Here is a 17,752-nt window from a genome sequence, read left to right on the forward strand (position 1 = left end):
TTTTTTCTACTTCTTTTGATAAAGTCAATAACCTTAAATCCCCATTGAGCTCTGTTGCCCGGTTATAAAATTCTTTCAATTTTATAAGCCGTTGTTAATTTTTAAAACTTGCCTAGTTTTAAGCCTTAAATGGATCATTCTATCTATGAAATTTGTGAGTCTTTAAGCCTCCACATCTCCGGCTCGTTCCCAGCTCCGCGCAGCATTTGAAATTTTTAAAATCCAACTTCTGAGCCTCCAGATATAAAAGGTTAAAGATTGCCGCCAAAAACACGTATTTCTTAACCTTTAACTTCTTGAAAGGTTAATGTTAACCACCAAAAATGTGTTTTTCTTAACCTCCAAATAAAAGGTTAATGTTAACCACCAAAAATACGTTTTTCTTAACCTCTCTAATAGGTTAATGATAATGTCCAAAAACACGTTTTTCTTAACCTCTTCGACGTGGGTGCCCAGATAGAAGACATATTGAAGGTTACAAAAGAAAAGTAACATGCTGATGGATTTTGGAAATCTGTTTACCAACAAGCCTAGGCATTTGATGATAGTATAAAGGTTCTGATTCTGCCAAGTCCATAGATGCAAAACGCGGAATGATATTACCTTTCCAAGATATCCAGTATTTTGTTGACATGCCTATGGAAATGAAATGAGAGAGGGTGACAGAGAAAAGGCTTCAACGGCTGAGAGACGTGATAAGAATTTTCAGGCTAGGAGTTTTAACAGCTTTGATGGGTGTCAGTAGAGCTGGAAAGATAACACTAATGGATGTTCTTGCGGGAAGAAAGACCGGAGGTTGTATTGAGGGAGATATACGAATCTCTAGATTCTCGAAAGCACAAGAAAAACATTTACCCGAATATCAGGCTACTGTGAGTAGAATGATATCCACTCTCCACAAGTTAGTGTTCATGATGTCACTGCTTTATTCAGTTTGGTTACGCTTTGCACCTGAAATAGATTCTAAGTCAAAGAAGCATTTTGTATTGGAAGTCATGCAACTAGTTGAATTAGATGATTTGAAGGATGCTCTTGTAGGAGTTCCTGGTGTTACTAGCTTATCTACCGAGCAACGATGGCCTGCCGACTATTGCTGTGGCAACAAGAAAGTTGAATCTAGAATCAGCTGTAATGATATTGCGGAGAAGAACATGAGAAAGGCGTCAAGTTGAAGGTATTGACAGGGGTGAGTTGTGGTTGGTCATCGAGTTTATGGACTAAGACGGTGACGCCAAAGAAGAATAGGTGGATCAGTTAAAAATATGTCAAATCCGCAATAAAAAGTTTGATTGTTTGTGGTGTGCAAGTAATGAAAACTTGGAGCTATAGTCATTGACCCACGACCACTTGAAGAGGACTATGCTTTGTTCATACACGAATACATTAAACAAATTCGCGCAGTCACCAGTGGAGGAACCATGTAATGATGCCCGTGGATTTCTAATTGGAGAAAACATGAGTGCCAAAGGTATAAATGGGAACCCGATATGCAAAGAAGAGCATATGATGCACAAGTTTAGCTCAATAGGATGTTCCTGCTTACACCAGAGAAAAAAAAACATGATGGGATGATCCAATGCCCGAGCTTGAGTTTCACAGCTGCCCAATGCAAAAGAAAATCCCGTGGCCAGCGAAGGAAATTTCCTTATGAAGGTATGAGTGGAATGAGTCAGCCCTCAAAGTCCACCGCATATGATACAACCATCAGCATCTGGTTTTACCTTCGAAAATCAAAACAAAGGATACGTATAGGTAGCCCGATCACTGTAATATGAAACACAATATTATATGTGTAGGGTGTGTGTGGGAAGTCGCCCAGAAATTAAGAAGCAATGGGAATTATCTTGACCCAAGATTCGCAAACTGTTTGACTAAATGCTCAATCCACATGAACATTGTCTTAGCACATCTTTGACAAAGATATCTGAGCGGTGAAAAGAAAACAAGACTTTGTCAGTTTAAGAGCATGCGGTTTCTTAAGTATATCTCATGATCAATGTCATTGTGATCTTCAAACCCGATGGAGAGATATGAATAAATTATGGAGCCTCATGATGAAATGCAACAGGCTTACACACGTAATGCCTCTTTTCAACCTCATCGGTATATTACAAAACTCCATGGCAGAAAACATCTGGTTAATCCATTGATTCTTGAAATGGACATTTGGCGCCTTGGGAAGACAACTGAGAGGAAGCACTTTCTTAGGATCAGATAGTGTTCAAGTTCAAGACACTGGAAATGGCCGCCATGAATTTCCTTGACGACAACAAGGTTGAGGAGACTCCAAAAGCCTATGGATAACTAATAAGTGATCCATTGTTAACGCGCGGAGCCTAATTAGAGAAGGAAACTGTAGTGGAGAGTTTAACTACACAACTCTAGTTGCTTTCTTACCAAAGTGTGCCGCAATTCAGGAAAATAAACTTTTAGCTGACGTAGGGAAGCATTTTGAAGATGCCACGAAAGCGTGTTGGAAAATGACAGCAGTTTGCTTTATTAAAATGATTATTCAGCTCTCCCTGGGCTGTTTCAGTTCAGATTGCTCTCATGTTTCTCATCAATTTCCTCCCAGATGTGCGTGTTTCTGTGGAAGACATACACTCAAGCATGAGAGATTCTAGATTTTGCTGATGCTGAGAATAATGCCAGAATTCTAAGCAAGGCCACTGATACATTCTTCCTTGAACTCTGAAAAAAGTGGAGAGCAAGAGCCCTGTGCCCACGAGAATTATTCATTCCACCGATCATAACCGCATAAGTAGAACAATGAATGAAGTTGCAAATGAGGGTTTGTAGAAAGAAATCAAGCCCAAAGGTTCGTACATTGGGGATGGTGTGTTTGGTGACCCTAGACTAGGAGTTAGTGAAAAGAAGACAAACCGAAACATTGATAATGTTCCAAAGCATAGGAACGACAGCTCATCATTGCAGCAGTTCTACAAGGACACTGTGATGACCATTTGGCATTATCATGGAGGCTATCAAGTTTAGCGTGTGGTGGATCAAAATTACCATGTATTGGGAGTGGATGCTCTCAGGTGGATGCTCTCAGAGTCATTGATGGTTCCACCTTTTAATGCTTCATTAGGCACCAATCCTCAAGCCACTGTTATGACGCTTGGCAGGTCCATGGGTGTCAAGATATTGGAGGAAAGGGGGATGTATAAGAGGTTAAGGGAGACGAATAAACAAAGTAAAGGTTGAAGTGGACCAGATCAGTCATTGTTTATGTCATTTTCAGAGGGATCAATAAGGATCAATTATTCAATTCCCCACCCCCTCAAAATATCTAAAATCCAAGATTCAGGTCATATAGGTTAATTTTGTAGAGGTTAATTAACCTCACCCAAATCACGTATTTGGGAGGTGGTTATTAACCTCAGAGAGGTAGTTATTAACCTCTATGTCTATATAAGGACACCTTTTGGCTTTGTAAAAGGGGGGGGACTTTTTGGTTGGAAAAATAGGGGAACACTATGCTGAGATTTTGATCTAAGGATAAATTTTGGAAAGTATGTACACTTTTTATCTCTGAATTGAAAAATCTCTATTGCTTTCTTGGTGCAAGAAAATAATGGAATGTGCACTTTGAGTTCCCTCTTTTTGAATCTAAATTGTTTCAAATGTTGATTCTCTTTGTAGTGAGCATTCTCACGGTATGGTGTAGATGTTTATGAATCTGTGGATCAGCGTTGTGCTAGTAATAGTTTTTCAAGCGTAGATCTTGATCATTGTTATTAGCAATTTTAATTTAGTAGTTTGGGAAAGCCTTGAAGTCGTGTGGTGCATTCGTCATCATGAGCTTTCTCCCCCTTCAATTTTAATTTTATATCTATTTGAAAAGCTTCGAAATTATATCATATGAGGGAGCTGCCCCTCCAAACGCAGAGGAAGGCCGGATATCAAGGGCCTATCCAACTGTTGTGAACGGTTTGCCACACACTCCGTTGGGCCAATTCTACTGTGACAAATCTGTTTACCAACAAGCTCTAATTATTTGTTTCAGCTCTCTAAACCTATCATGGATAGAGAATTTCTTAATCCATCCCGAGGGTCATTCCAAAAATCTGCAAATTGACCATTTCTAACATCCATGACATGTGGTTAGTTATTAATGATCTATAAGAAAGAATGATGTTCCATCTAGAAAAGCTTTTAGCATGGTTCTCAATCATTAAAACCCTCTCTTGACTGTCCAAATACTTGGCTAGCAGAGTCCTTGCCCCTTTTTTTCTGAATTTGGGAACAAGCTCCAAATAAGTTTGCCCCCCAGCTTCATCCATTAGGATCTGTTTGGTTGCTGGAATAGGACTGGAATATGAAGAGAAAATTAGAATATGTCTTATATTTGCTGTTTGGTACGTATAATCAGAATTGGGAATAGGAAGACATTCCAATTTTGCCCCTAAAATGAACGTCTGTGCCAAAAAAAATCTGTTATTGGAATAGGCCATTCCTATTCCCAATCTGATTTTTCTTTTTAATTTTTAATTTTTAACAATTTTTTTTATTTTTAACAATTTTTTTACCATTTTTTTTAATAACATTTTATTATTATATCTATTTGTTTTAAAAAATGAAATAAATTATATTTATCATTAACTTTAATGAATAAAATAAAAACGAAAAATAAATTAACCTTTTTACCATTATTGAAAAAATTAACCAAAGAACAATAAATTAAAACAAAAAAATTTAGGGGAAATATTTTTTAAAATACAAAACTTAACCTTATTCCTATTCCATTTTTGTACAACCAAAAAATGGATTAACATATTCCCAGTTGAATTCCAAGTGAACCAAACAGAATTGGAATTGCCCTTTTCTATTCCCATTCCCCATTTCCAATCTCATTCCATTTTTCTATTCTAATTTTCAATTCCTATGCTAGCAACCAAACAGGCCCTTAGATACCAATTACATATCCCAATACCATCCACATATTTGGGATGATAAATTATTAAATCTTATCCCAGGCCAACAATGGAATTTTATCTTGAGTATGGTAGCCATTCTAGAAACACTTTTTCATTCCTTTAGTAATTTTAGATAGAATTTTTAAATAGGACATGGAGAAGAGGAGTATGGCTCATACCACAAAGTTTAGCATCATTATATGCTCTACAAAAGAAAGCCAACTACTCTTCCACTTCCAAATATTCGACCTACCTATACCTTACAAAGAGGGGTATGCCTAGAAACTTCCCTAGTAAAGATCCAATTGTAATCCCCAAGATCCTCAAAATCTCAAGTTGTTTTTCAATCATGGTATTGAAGACAAATAGCTTTGATTTGTTCCAATTGATGTTTTGGCCCAAACCTTTACTATATGCACCTAGTGTTGTCTTCATTAATCTTGCTTCTCTATGCAAGGATTCCCCAAAAAGGTGTCATCCACAAACTATAGATGAGGAGTACTTTCCACTCCTTTAGCCACTTTCAACTCTTCCCAAAGCTCACCCTCCTCTTATCATGGATCAAATGCCCTAACACCTCTAGCATGATGATAAACAAAAAGAGGCAGATGGGATCTCCCTATCGTGACCCATTTACCATAATTGAGAAGTGAGGGCTGCATATGCAACTTCAAACCCAAGAGTTCCAAAGTACAACAATGAAAGTGCTCCATCACCTTCAACAGAAATTTCCTATCAACTTGGTCACGAGCATTTCGTATGTCAAGTTTCACAAACATCCTCTCCATTCTAGCACTTTTTATTGAGTGAATGGCCTCTTGTGCTATGATAATTCGTTCTACAATTGATCTAGTGCAAGCAAATCCACTTTGTTCTCCTGACATAAAATTGCCTAAAACCCTTTTTAGTCTTTTAGCCATGACTTAGAGATAATCCTATAAATTGTATTGCACAAAGAAATTGATCTAAAGACTTCAAAAATTTGTACCTCTTCTTTTTTCAAGATCAAAGCTATCATATTATAGTTTAAGTCTTTCAGCTTCGCACAATCCTGCCTTGACTCTTCAACCACATTCCACATCTCTTTCCCAAATAGGTCCCAAAGGCAATGAAAAAATAAAGAAGGAAATTCATTTGGACCTAAAGTATTGTCAACTTCAATTGAAAAAAAAGAGCCACTTTCACCTACTCTAACTAACCACAACCTGCAGCATATAGTTCTGATTTGTAGTGATAATTGTTGGACTTATTGAGAGGATTATCTCTTGGTCTATAGAATGATCAATTTATGTTGTCAAAAAATTCTTGAATAATCCTATTGTCTCCCAGTCGATTTCTGATTTCTCCCTTACTCATTGTCTATCACTCTTCTTGATTGCATAAATTAAATTTAACCTCCTTGTATTGACCGAATTATGAAAGAACATTCTATTTTAATCCTCCTTTTTAAGACAACATTCCCTTGATCGCCTCCTATGCATTTCCTCCCATACCAACACTTCCGAGTATTGAAAATCCAAAGCCTTCATCTCCTTGAAATCAAACTCCTCCACACCCTTCTGAATAACCTTACTACAAAGTTCTTCCAATTTCCTCTCTGATTGTAGTTTTTCTTCAAAAATGTTTTAAGTCATCCATGTTCCATTCCTTCATTTTTTGTTTCAAGAATTGTAATCTCTTAAAGAACACAGAGGCCTTCTTACTTTTCTAGTCAAAATCTGACTTCAACCACTGTACAACTAGATCTTTTAGACTTTCATCCCTAAACCACATTTTCTCAACTTTTAAGGGACATCGAATGGGAACAGAATAATTTTATAACATCAAGGAGATAGGATAATGATTTGATCCTGTAATGGAGAGGACCTTTGCTTCCAAAATCACTTGTAAATTTTGCAAAATCTCCAGCTAAAAAATTTGGTCCATATTTCTACAATATTGAGGAAACATTATCTCCTGTCAATCCATGAGAATGTTCCATCACTACAATGAATCTCCCAAACTCCGTTCCTTCTCACAAATTTTGAAACTCTATTTAGTTTGTTCCAAAAACCCCAAATTCACCTTTTGCATCATAATCACCTCCTAAGATCACCACTTTAATATTGATCTCTTAGTTTTGCAAAGATTCCTTTCCATACTCTTCTCTTTTGTATAACATTAGTCGACCAATAACTATTGAAAATGTCGAGATATTTCTGCAATGCAAGCAGAAAAAAGCTTTAGCAATTGCCAATTTTTATATTGACATTTTATCTCTACTTTCATTGTGTTTGTGATCCATACCATCCCCAACCCTTCTAAAGCACCTCCAACTTCTACAAAGGAGCCCTTCCAAAGTTTCTAGCTTTTCATCAGTCTTTCCATTTCCATCTTGTTCAATTTCGTGTATTGGATCAGCATCACATCTAATCCTGCCTAATTGAATTCACACTTGATCAAACGCCTCTTTTCACAAGCATTGCAGCCCTTGACATCCCGCTATAGGATTTTCATAAGATGTGTAGAAGGGAGAATCCTTCCCCAATCAAAGATTACTCAAACCCTTAGCATTTCCAACCAGCTCAAATTTCAGCCTAGTCAACTTTAAAGCTCACTTTTTCTTTTTTCCAATTTCAACCTTCAAAGGGAAAGCTTGAGTTTGATTGATGACTTGAGTTTCCATGATATCTTGGGAATCCCCCAAACAGAAGAAGTCATTATCTACATCTAAAAGGGAGTCTGAGATTCCTTTGGATGAAGGTACCGAAGAAGAGGACTCATTTCCAATTCTTTGTAGTTTGTACTATAAAAGTGTTCTCTTTAGCAAGAGAGACATGTATGTCTAAAATGCACATTCATCCGGTCTTCTTCCTCTGAAGCATCCACACCTTTTGCAATTCTAGAGCATATCCCGAGCTTGGAGTTCAGAAAATTTGTTTAATTCTTTCACGGATTCATTGTCCCATATCTCCTCCAATTCTTTATCATTAACCTAAACTAAATCTCTCTCCTTCACAATGCCCAAGCTTTCCATTGGATCAATTGCTTCTATTTGACCTAGCTTGGGCACTTGAGGCAATTTTGGATTTCTTTCATTGTTCTCCATTACCTCTAGCCTGGTCTCAATATTAATCTTAGTGATCGTATTGTACTTACTCCAAATAATGCTCTCATTTTTTTGTTCGAAACCCTCATTAGCCTTCTCTATTTGGATAACGTTCAATCCCTAGTCTTACAACAAGTTGCTTTAATTTCCCATTGTAGAATCCTCAGTTGCTTCTACCTCTACTAGCTTTGGGATTGAATTGTCCTTGATTGTTAGGGTCACTTCCTTCAATAAAGATTTAATCTTCTTCATTAACATTCTTATCCTGAATGAAGTCCTCTTCTAAATGACCCACTTCCTTGCATGCCTTAAGTTTTGAACCAAGGTCACCGAGGGACGGGGAGACTTGGAGGTCTCCAGTACTAGTACTAGTACCGATACGACAATTTTTCAAAAATAGGAGACGGGGGTACTTGGAGACGGCAATTTTTTTTAATGGTTTAAAAAGTCTAATACCAAATACAAAAATAGTAATACTGTAAAACCAAATGACTACTAAATAATAATAGTAATGGCACATTAATATAGAGTCAAATATTTCAAAACTCGCATAATCACATTACTATATCTCATAGTGATACTTGTTTTCTGAATATTGCATATGATCATTATCATATCAGATTGATAATCATTGATATTATCATTACATATTCAAATTTTAAATTTTAAGAAGTATAGTTTGATGTTAAATTGCCAATATGCAAACAAAAATGAATAAACTTAGTACAGTAAACAAACCAAAAATCTATCTAGTACTAGTATGTTGATGGTACTATCATCTACTCCACAAGGTTGTGATCATCTATCTCAAGGTCTTCAGCTATCATGCTCTCAAAATCAATTAAATTGTCATTGATCTTAATTTTTGCGTTAAAAAACATTAAAATAAGGGCTAAATGCATAAAATAATTTAATATTATATTTTAAGTTTATTTTTTATCAAGAGACTTCATGGAGACTTCACTTTTTGGATTAGGAGACTAGGAGACTTCGTCATTAAGTCTCCAATCTTTTTTGAGGTCTCCAAAGACGCAAAAATTCACTGAGACGTGTTTGGGGAGACGGGTCTCCAAGTAACCATCTTTTCAACTATATGTTCTATTTCAATCTCTTGCAAACAAACTCCATCTAACCAAATTTCAACAATGTGAGAAAGAGGCGAATAGGGTTTCCAAAAGCTGCAAATTATAACATACATACTGGGATCTTTCTGATAAATTGCCCCATCCACCTTAGTCGCATTGCCTAGTATATTACCTATGATTTTTTGGATTTCAATCTCCCAATATTTTTGTCAGAGATTATAGAGCCAAATCCAGACAGACACTTCCTTTATTGTTGTCTTTACTATGTCAAAATTTGGAAACCAATCTTTAATTTAAAAACCCATCCCACACAAAAAAAAAATGCTTCATTATGCAAAATTCGTTATTTTTATTGGGCATTTTCACAAGTAATTAAATAAATAGAAACCATAAGTGAAGGTGTTGAGAATAAAGTTCTTACCCCACTGACTATCACACCATTTCTGTATCCTCGAGAATTTTGACCACTCTACTACCAATTTCATTAAAAAAGAATGCCTTTTCCTTGTACAATTTAACCGCCTCTCTCCATTCCTAGTCTTCTATTCATGCAATTACCATTTGGTTGTGGACTATATTTATTCTTTATTGTTCCTACATTGTCACTAGTTTCTATATCTTTGGTTTCATATTCTTACTCCTAGGCCCTTTTAACCACCACCTTGCCTTAAGAAAATCTTGAAAAATGCCCACTAATTTTGAGGAGGTTGTTTGTACCTTTGAATTTCTTTTTGCCTCGGTTGCCTCTTACTATTTGAATTTTTTCTTTTGGTTTGCACATAGCCCTACTAACTGGACACCATGCACGACTCCCATATCTTCTTTGCCCTTGAAAGACCTAGGACTAGGCTCCTCAGCCATACCATAGTTGCTGAAACTCTAGTCTTCCAGCCATTCCATAGTTGCTGAAACTCTAGTCTTCTCCCTCTCCCGCACTACGTTCTCAAAAATTCCTTAATATTGGGCCCTTCACATTAGCAAAAACTATTTTACCTTGAGCAATTTCATGGGCAGCAACACCCACTTCCTTGCTAGCAATGTCAACACCTTGTAGAACGGATTTTTGCTTTTCCAGTGAAACACCCAATTTGAAGACTTTTCTCATTGAGCATCTAAAGACCCACCACAGTACTTTGGACCATGCAATTACTGAGAAAGCCCGCAACCATATGCTTGTGCACTTTACTAGATAATTTGATCAATTATACATCATTCGCGTTATCAGTTATAGATTCATATTCTATCTTTCACTGTAATTAAAATTAACTATACATCTAGTTGTTAATGTTGTAGCTTCACTCGGATTAAATTTACCTAGAGATGATGGTTATACACCATAGAGACATGTCTTTTCATGAGACATGTCTCCTCTACACATATTTATATACATTCGAATCTGCATTTGGAACAGGCAGAAATAATGGAGTGTTATTACATTTGCAGAAAACGATCCTACAAAATTTAACATGGTATCAAAGCTGCAGGCTGCAAATGTAGAAAATAGAAAAGATGCAATACGATTATAGAATAGGATTAAAAGATATGAATAAGGACATCATGGACTGTACAGGGTACGGGCTGTCATTGGAAACTAATATATACAATGCACATATCTTGTGCCGCAGAAGTATAGGAGATAAATCGATCAGAACAATTATCAAAATGATGTCTAATAATATCTTATGAAAGTTATCATATGAATTGGCAAATATCAGCAATCATAAAACAGTAACCATTAGCCTTCGTCTATTCAAAAAAAAAACAAACTTGTTTCAATCTGTAAACAAAGAAAACCTCTCGATCTATATTAAGGAGAACTTGAGTCAACCAGTAGTTGATAGTAAGCAATCATAATAAGGCAAAGAAATACCGCAAATATCATGAGTCATTCATTAGGAATCAAATCCAATCAACATTGGGAGCGTATAATAATCAGATGGATTGAAAGATCATCAAGCACAAAGATAAAAGCTTCCACTCACTGACTTTTTTTAAGCTCTTTATAGAAGAAGAATTAAGACAAAAAAAGGAAGATCCCTTATATGCAGAATCAACACTTAACAAGCAACGCTACACTTAATGGCATAAACAATAGAGACCAGTGGTTATGAAGAGAGAGAGAGAGAGAGAGAGAGATGGGAAAGAAGAATGTATTGTCAGTGATGTACTAAAATTAGAAGTAGCACTTGATCGCAGAAATGGAACTATTATCGACAGTGACTATGATTCACCATAATATTATCAGTATTGCAGGTGCAATCGTCATTATCGCAGGAGTTATGAAGAAGCTCGTAGATAAGTAAATATCATTTATTGACATTATGAAAGGAACGCAATACATGGTCAACATATTATCGTTGAAATGGAAATAGTAAGATTGTGGGTAATATAGAGACATTCTGTATGGTATCCGATTCATATTTCCCTTTCACTTAGCTGTGTTGAGGACTTATCTGAGCCTTGGAATTCATCACAGAAAACCGGTTCTTCTATGATTTGTAGGTAGCCTTGGCCTAGATCTGAGGCATGTTCTAACCAGTCCAAGTTAGTCTCTTGGACATAGTTATTATTGTCGTCTAACATGTATGAGAAGCAAGACTTAAGTTGAGAACAACACTGCTGCCAATCTTTGTGGAATGCGCACAAGCCTGGCCGAAGAGTTCGCAGAAGACTGGAGGACACTCTATACTACATTAACTTGTGAGCATGCTGAAGTAGATAAATGCATTTAAAAGAAACCCCCAGCACCATTGCATTTTTCCACGCCAATATCAAGTTGTCCACCTGCGCCCCTCACACACAAGCAGCCTTTCTCATAAAGCGTCAAAAAAAAAAACCGATAAATAGTCAGATCTTGAGCAATGTTATACCCAAATAGGAAAGCTTATTATCTATCTCTGACTTTTATTTTAAGTTACATGTTTTCTGTAGATGCAATGGTAGTCATAGATATATGCCTAAGATAATCAATGCTAAATTATTTTCCAATAATTTTCTGCTAAGAGCATTAAAAATTTATCCATGGGCCATAGGTCCGTCAGAGATGCATTCCCATCAGTATGAACATTTAGACGCATTCATAGTATTCATTCAGTTGAAATGAAAATCAAAGGCTATGTAAGATTGGTTACAACATCTCTATAAATTAAACTACATCCACTATCAAAATAAGATGACATGACATATTTCATATTCTTGAGAGGACTTGACTTTGTCTGTCATTCGCTTTTGATCTACTCACTTAACTATAAAGAGATATCATCTCAATAAAATGAATCCCTCAATGTCGACATTTCCATACAACAATCACAGTGGTTATATTGAGTATAATGGAATCCTTCTGCTGCAGTATTGATTATTTCAAAGAGATCAGATCAGAATTAGTTTGATAATAAATCATACTAAAATTGCATCAATTGTTTTGTCTAATCAATCTCTACCTGTACATGAGTTGATGCTCATTCGAGTTGGTACTCTGTTTATAAGAGTTGTACCTCTAAGAACAGGGGTTGAGCACGAGGATGTCGAATTCAATTTCTTCATTGGTACTAATGATGATATGACAATGATTCCTTACTAGGATAATTCTAAGAAGAAATATGGGTTTGAAGTGGTTAAGTTTAAGGATGTTCCTAGTAGTGTAAAGCGAGATGTAGCTTCTTTCTCAAATATTAAGATATAATTGTTTCTGTGCAGTATGATCAAGAGACACAAATGTGATTGAACAAGAAGAGAATATTTTTATTTATGAGGAAAGATTTAAATATTATGAGGAATTAAAGGCACAAGCCCAAATCACAGAAGAGATTTCTAGCTGGAAGCTTGTCCTGGAAATTACTGCTGACTAGAATGTAGAGGACTATTCAACGGTATTCTACAGTCAAAAGACATGACCCATCTTGATTTCCCTGAGTGGGTGTTTATTTGGAAACAAAGTCAATCTGTCTCATCATTCAAATTGTTGTTCATAGCCTAGACATATATATGATCAAAATCTATAAGGAAATTGCTAAAGTGATCAACAATAAAAAATTAAGATTAAAGATTAAAGAAATTTGAGGACACTTATATCTTCAAAGTCATTGGGGAAGATTAATATGGGTATAGAACCAGAGCAGGAACATAAAGGATCATCCTGAGAGGACTGAATAGGAATACAATTATGGCTATTCATCTACAAGTGGAAGCGATGTTCTTTTCAAAGCTATTGAACTAGACCATTTGATGGTTCAAATTGATTGAAAACTCTAGATTAATGAAGTGTGTGGGAATTTTAAATTGGGGGGGGGGGGGGTGTGGGGGGATGGCGTGCGGGGTAAATAATTACCTTAACCAATGTTTCATTCCCCATTGGAGGCATTTTCTGATTTGATGCATATGGATCTTCAATGGAGCAATTTATATCAAGGATGTTGATGTACAGAAAAGTATTATTATTTTTGAGTATTACACTTATTTGTTTATTATAGCCTCTTGCTTATTCGTATGAATAATGAGGAGTCATGTGCCTTGATGTACTCTTGTTCCATTCTTTGGTCTCCAAGGATGCTCTTGCAGGAAGAAAAAAATGGTGCATTAGGTATGCTGCCAAGGCATTAGTGCAGGACTCAATCTATGAGTTTTTGGAGAAAAATATCTTCAATGATCGGGGACCATGTGAGGAGTATTCTTCCATTAAGAGGGAGTCTAACACTTCTTCAAAGGCAACGTAGGAGCTCAGAAGATTGATATTAAGAGGGAGTCTAAAAATACATGTGTATGATTGCATGATTTTGATGGGCCTACCACTATGTGCATCATGAGGAAGTGACAACTTGTCACCAAAAAGTCGGAAGATTGATATCAGATTCAGGGGGAGTCTGGCAATTCATCTCAGGCATCCTTGGATAGAGAGAGCTTCTAAGAGAGCAGCTAGAGGAATCGACTTCCCAAAATCTTTGTTCAGGGGGAGAAAGGTTTGAGGTGAAATTCCTTGTAATGCATTCTTCTCCGTGAGAGAGGAGTTTAAAGTAAAAGCCCTTGTTCCACCCTCTAACATGGTTCATGGTGGATATCATGTGAGTTTCTACATAATCTATTGGAAAACATCATGAGAGGTGACGATCTTTCATCAATGTTTGTGTTGTGAGGTCGCTATTGTAAGGTGACAATCTTAACAATGGCTTGACCTATTATCATGATGGACTACATTAAGTTGTTGTCCTGAAATGTGTCAAAGACTATGATAACAAACATATTGTGATAGACTATATTAAGATTATTATCCCGAAATGTGTCGGAGATCGTGATACTACATTTGATGTTCTTGAGTTCTTGATCTATTATCATGATAGACTACATTAACTTGTCCTGGAATGTGTTGAAGATCATGATAACCAACATATCACAATAGACCACATTAAGTTGATGTCCTAGAGTGTATCGGAGATCATGATACTTGTCATAATGGAGACTACATTGTTGTCCCTAAGATCAAGGTTGTTATCTGATAGACTACATTCAGTATTGTCCTGGAGTGTGTTGGAAATCAAATAGCTCATATCTTTTTAGTATATGATATTCTTGTTGATAGGTATCTTGGTGTTGATTCCAGTGCTCATATCACAAGAATATGAGATTGGTAAGATTTCTCAAAATCAGATCACTATTTTATGAGATGATCGTATTGATCAAATCCTCCCTTGAGATCATGATACTCGCCATAATGGACCACATTATGCTGTTTTCTTTGAGATCATGGCTGTTATCTGATAGACTATATTTTGTCCTAGATTGTGCTGAAGATCAAATAACGCAAATTCTTCTAGGGTATAACATATTGTTTTGGTAAGCATCGTGATCATGATGCCAATGTACATACCGAGAGAATATAAGTATGATGAATATCATATGATTGATATTTATTATTGAATCATATTTTAGATGATATCAAAAGATAACATCTAAGTTGACGGATATATGTTGATATCCTTAAATATGTCATTCCAAGAATATCATATCGAGATGATACCTCTCTATATGCTTGAGAGCATAATGTGTTCTATAACAATCCTCCCTAGCTAAAAGAGAGTGCTAATGTTGTAGCTTCAGTCGGATTGAATTAACCAAGAGATAATGGTTATTGGTTTATCATAAATTAGACAAACTCTAATATGTTCACTTATATATATATATAGATATATACACACACACACATATTAATGTTAATATTGTCTAAATGATTGTTAACTAATACCATGTAGACATGTCTCTTCATGAGACATGTCTCCTCTACACATATTTATATACATTTGAATCTGCATTTGGAACACAGAAATAATGTAGTGTTATTACATTTGCAGAAAATGATCCTACAAAATTTAACACTAGCCATATAATTATTTTAAGATACTATCATCTATTTTATTCACTAAAGTAATTTTTTTCTATTTTATTTACTAAGCCACATGATGATTTCATTAAAATTATTTGATAAATATATAGCATGAAAAATAAATAAAAGTATAAATCAATATGAATATTGGGTTATATTACACAAAGCTTTAATTACGTAATGAACATAACATATTATATTTATTATCTCTTATTCTACTTAATACTATAATATATAGATGTCTAAATTATATATTTAATTCTATAGTATTATTTCCTGAAATGGATAACTATTTACTATTTTATTTTTCTAAAGACTGGATAGGAGAAAGAACACAAGCATGAAGCAAAACGACAAATGGATGGAAAAATGGGATGTTAATTCAAGAGTGTCTGGTTAGCAATGAATAAATAAAGAAGTTTGTTTGGTAAAAAAATTGAAGTATCATATGGTCAAGGCACAATGAGCTAAAAAAAAATATATTATACAAAGAATTTAACTCCACAACAGATCATGAGGAAAAAGCATATATAGGAGCAAATATTGAATGGATAGCAAAAATGCTTATATCCCAACTTAGAACTAGCCCTCACCATTTGAGGTACAAGACAAGTAGATGGTTGGTGCCAAAAGAAGAGTGGCAAAATAGGAAATGCCTATTATGCAACATGGAAGTGGTTGAGACAGAGCATCATTTTATCATGGTGTGCAGCATACAACAACATCAAATCTGGTTAAACTTCCTATCTGAAGAAAAGCAGTTGGACAGAACCACAAACCTGATTGTCAAAAATCCATCGTTAGAGAGAAGATTAAACTAAGAGGTTACAGCTTGTTTAAGTTCTCGGCATCTTGTCCGGGGGTGTGTGCTGGCTTTTGGGTCCCAAATGCTGCTTTGGCCTCATGGACGTTATTAAAGTCTTTCATTTCATTTCAAAGTACAAAGCTATTTCACATAGATTATTTATTAGCTATAGTTAAATGAAAATAAACACACACACAAATACAATAATTTTGTAGAGTTATTAAGACTTTTCTCTGTCAGTCATATATTTTATTTGTTTTGCATTTTATTTTGTATGTCAGCTCTTTTAGAGTTTTTGTTACCACACTCATGCCATTATACTCTACCCCCTGTTGCCATTGTAACTATGTCTCTCGTCATAATTACAAAACCTGCATTCTGTAATTCCAGGCCTCCAAATTAAGCACCAGGCATATAATGAACAAATTGCATCTTTAAATGCATTTAGTTACTGCCAAATTTTTCAAATGCATAGCAGTGTTACCTGTTAAATCCCAGTTTGATTGATGTACTATGCTACAGTAAACCTTGAATTATATTAATATATTGGAAATAAAAGGCATCCTTATGACGTAAGAAAAATCTCACCTCACTGATTTGACCAATATTGTTCTCAGATTTCCGAGTAAGTGCTGCAATTGCATATTCTGGTATGACAACTTCAACGGTAGTTTTAGTAACTACACCACCAGCTGATCTGATATATTCCATCAATCAACAAAGCATTGAAAGTATCGTGAGTTTAGAAAATGCAATATAATGCACTTGTCACAAACAGAATAAGGTAACAGACATCTTTTGTACCTTCCTAATCGCACTAATGCTGCTTCATGAACAGATCTTTCCTTATTTTCAAGAACCCTGCTGCCACTGTCTGCATCCTGCTTTGATTACATATGTAACAAACTTTTAAATCATAACTTGCATATGATTTTCTTCCAATAAAAAGAAAGTATCACAAAGGAAGATAATACAAAGAAAGTGAGAATGACAATATCTAAAGTAATGAGAAAGATTACAGAGGATTATTACCATGCCAAAAAGCATCAAGTTGAATTTATTATAAACAGGCACCAAATTCTGGGATCAAACTCAACCGCTTAAAATAACATATAATTAATCCAAAATTGCATAAAAAAATCTTGCCTCCATAATACTCAATGATGTTTACTACTAGAAGTTTATTGTGCCTTATGTGAGTAAAACTGTTTCTCCAATCCTCTGGCTGCTTATAATAAATGAGGTAAACTTGAAATATTTTAGTTGTCAACTTATAATAATAAAGAATTAACCAAGCACATTCTCACTAAGAAAATATCAATGTAAAAATGAAATAAATATCTACATAAACGATGAATACAATTGCTTCAAATTTGTTTGTTGAAAATTAGCTAAGCTCTTAAAATATTTCTAATATGTTGCTACCGCATTCTTAATCTTCGCCAACTGTCAACTCAGCGCACTAACATACTCATCCATCTT

At 35.3% G+C, this 17,752-nt stretch overlaps 1 protein-coding gene across 1 annotated transcript in view; it reads right to left on the minus strand.

The window, feature by feature from the left end:
• Nucleotides 1-17,752, minus strand: part of RCF3 (RNA-binding KH domain-containing protein) — a 72,468-nt gene that overhangs the window by 17,519 nt on the left and 37,197 nt on the right. The window contains exons 5-6 of the mRNA XM_089831294.1: nucleotides 17,075-17,151; nucleotides 16,859-16,967 (exon numbers count right to left, since the gene is read on the minus strand). Coding sequence (XP_089687420.1) covers nucleotides 16,859-16,967; nucleotides 17,075-17,151 — 186 coding nt within the window. The remainder of the gene's footprint in view (nucleotides 1-16,858; nucleotides 16,968-17,074; nucleotides 17,152-17,752) is intronic.

Source organism: Cupressus sempervirens, chromosome 5 (genome assembly GCF_028749045.1).
Source record: "Cupressus sempervirens isolate cs-2001-9-10 chromosome 5, ASM2874904v1, whole genome shotgun sequence".
In the NCBI taxonomy this organism is placed as follows: domain Eukaryota; kingdom Viridiplantae; phylum Streptophyta; class Pinopsida; order Cupressales; family Cupressaceae; genus Cupressus; species Cupressus sempervirens.